This window comes from Phytophthora infestans, genomic scaffold, assembly GCF_000142945.1.
Source record: "Phytophthora infestans T30-4 supercont1.14 genomic scaffold, whole genome shotgun sequence".
Lineage (NCBI taxonomy): Eukaryota > Oomycota > Peronosporomycetes > Peronosporales > Peronosporaceae > Phytophthora > Phytophthora infestans.
The window spans coordinates 2,676,377-2,679,332 of NW_003303745.1; the positions used below are offsets into that span (position 1 = coordinate 2,676,377).

Sequence of the window (2,956 nt, forward strand, 5' to 3'; positions counted from 1 at the left end):
TCGCTGATGGATTGGACAGCGGCGATGAGAAAAACTATTTAAGTCAAAATGACTTTTGATACTGCTTCACATGCTCTTCATGCTGCTCAAGACTACGCTTTATCTCATGGGAGGTCTGTAGAGTACGAGTTTTCCGCGCGTGTCTATACTCAGTAGTACTGCTGAGTCCTGAGTCAGTACTGCGACCTATGGATCATAACATGGTTTCATGCAATACCAGTGTCTGGTGGGCCACAAGAATACACCGCTACAGGTCCGGATCACCTAGCCCAGCTCGTACTTGAGCAGGAAATGGATGGGTTTTCAGCTAGCGATCTGCAGGCCTATTTCACGACGTGGCTGTCTTTGTAATATATCCCCCTGAGTCAGAATAATTAGCGCGAGTTAACCTGACTTTCTCCCTGAGTCCGAATAACTCGCGCGAGTTAATCTGACTTTCTCCCCGAGTCCGAATAACTCGCGCGAGTTAATCTGACTTTCTTCCTGAGTCAGAATAACTCGCGCGAGTTAATGTGACTTTTTCCCCGATTCCACCCAGCGGTCCGAGAGATAGAAGATAGAGCTGCTGAAAAAGTGGAAAAATTATCCAGAATGGACTGCAGCAGACGCTTTCACGAGAGCTAAGCGTCAAGGAGCCTACCCTGCGGGGATGAAAACAACAGTATTGCGATAAACTAGACTGGGGGTTCTGTGATTACCGGTATCGTCTCCCAATTGGGATTGGCTCCCACCGACCAACAAGGGATTTGCTGAATGCAAAGTTGCGACAGTAAGTGAGTCGGTACGAAAGCTGTGTTCACCATCTTCGTCTGTGATCATTTTACACTTTCTGTCACAACTTTCATGTATCCACTCACCTGGTGTCATTTTCCCGTCTGCTGGATCATCTTTGCTGTCAAAAGCAGGCTTGGTATCGCGTAAGCTCTCCCGGCACGTGGACGCAACTTGCGGACTCACGATCCCAACTGGTTTCCTAGTCTGGTTGCATGCTGGGGAGAGTCACTCCGTCGTCGAAGTTGTGAGCTCGACAGCGACGTCTTCTTCGTCAAGAGAGTTCATTCTCCGTTTCGCCATGCTTGGCTCACGCTCAGACCGATCACGCCCAACCGTGGCAAGTTTCAAGAGCGGCCTCAAGCGCCTCACCGTGGAGCGTTCGTGGCACGACTCATGGGGAACGACAAAGGAAATGTCCTTCGTCGACTCCGAGACCGACCAAGACCCTGCTTCAAGCCAGTCGCGGGTGCGTCTTGGTAACTCGCAACTACTGCAGCTGGCCCGTGCGGCAACCGACAAGGTAGACTTCCGTCGTCTGACAAACCGCCAGGCATCGCTGCGCAACTGGAAGTGGAAGACCGTGGCCAACGGCTTCACGGCGTTCTCGCATGGCGACGGGATCGAGGCGGCGCTAGAGGTGTTGGCTACGGGCGAGATGAAGGCAAGTCTGAACGAACTATCTCACATTCTCAGAACCAACACCGCCAGCGACCACGACATGGTGATGCGAAGCCTGTACAAGGATTACATCCACGGCGCCGTCGTGCACGTCGTGGACCCGTCGATTGGGTCTTCTTCTGCCTCCGTCATGAAGTCGGACGTGGAGTCAAAGCTGACAGTCAAGACCAGTGCTTTCGAGCGTTCGCGCATGTTCAAGAACCACGAGCAATGGTGCTTCCTCGAGTACTACGAGAAAACGGGCAGTGCCGATGCTTTCACGGTGACGCTGGCTTCTGTGCCCGAGAAGGAGTTGCTGGCCGGTAAGATGAAAGCTGATCGTGTGGACGACTTGCCCGACTTGGCTGCCGCGTACCTAATTGAAAAGATCCCGTCGAGTAACGCTGTACGCGTGGTCTTCTTCGCACAGGCCTCTCTCACCGAAGAAGAGCCCCACTTCGATCAGTCGAGCATGAGCCACAGTAGTGACAGCACCCGTGGCCACCAACTTGCCCGTTCCAAGAAGCGTCAGAAGCGTTTGATGCGTCTTGCTGCCGGTGCGAGCCAACTTCCTGAAGTGGTCCGTCGTCGTCGCTTCGGCACTCAACCGCTGGCGGATTGCAACGCCTTTGAAGCCAACAACTCGCGATGCACATGCTGCGCCAAGTCTCTGCGTTTTCTCACGCGCAAGAAGCGTTGCCACATTTGCGGATACATGATCTGCCACCAGTGCTGGAGTATCCACTCGATGGAGACGCGCGACGGTCGTGTGTCATCGGTGCGTGCTTGTCCGCGCTGCGTTGAGTTTGTGAACAACGGAGACTATTCTCGCGTGGATCAAGAGAACCGTGGACGAATTCAGATCATCTCCGATTCGGGTCTGCCCTCGTCTGACCCTCCTGGAAAGGCCTTGACCAATTTCCTGCACGAAGCACTTCAGACCTCGTCTGGCAGCAAGCGCAAGTCGGTGATGTCAGTGATTCGCCACTTGATGAACCAGGAGAAGGAGGACGCTGATGTTCGTTCGGAATGCTCCTCCGTAACGTCTTCTGTACGTCTCACAGACGACGATGCAAAAAAATACACCGACGCGCTGGACAAAAGGAATGCTGCGCGTCGAGACACTTCCAGTGGGAGGACTGTGTCCTTGCGAACTCCAGGGGCCGTAACTACCCCGCTCCAATACGGGCGCCCCGATCTGGAAACTATGAGCAAGCCCCCCGATGCCAAAGGACGAGGAAGGAGCGTATCAACCGCGATCTCGGAAGGGTGGGATTCTCTAAAGATTACCGGATACCGACGAGCTAAGACTTGAATCTGTGAGGATGGTTGGCGCGCGAAAATGAAGTGCTCCTACTTGGGCCTCCGTGGACCGCTCATCAGCCGAGGGACGAAGCAGCACGTTGTTGGCCATTCAAATTGTAGCCCGCCCATTTCCCGGCAAAATTCAAATGGCCGCGTGGACCAGGCCTTTCTGGCCGGCACAGCGGATCATGGAATGGAAGAACCTGCTGGGCTGGGTGCC

General features: G+C 54.2%; 1 protein-coding gene across 1 annotated transcript; it reads left to right on the forward strand.

The window, feature by feature from the left end:
- Positions 1 to 925: 925 nt before the first annotated feature.
- Positions 926 to 2,746, forward strand: PITG_09370 (uncharacterized protein; the record flags this gene model as incomplete). The annotated part of the gene is made up of 1 exon (XM_002903591.1): positions 926 to 2,746. One exon carries the CDS (start codon positions 1,073 to 1,075, stop codon positions 2,744 to 2,746), a length of 1,674 nt encoding a protein of 557 aa, XP_002903637.1.
- Positions 2,747 to 2,956: the final 210 nt, after the last annotated feature.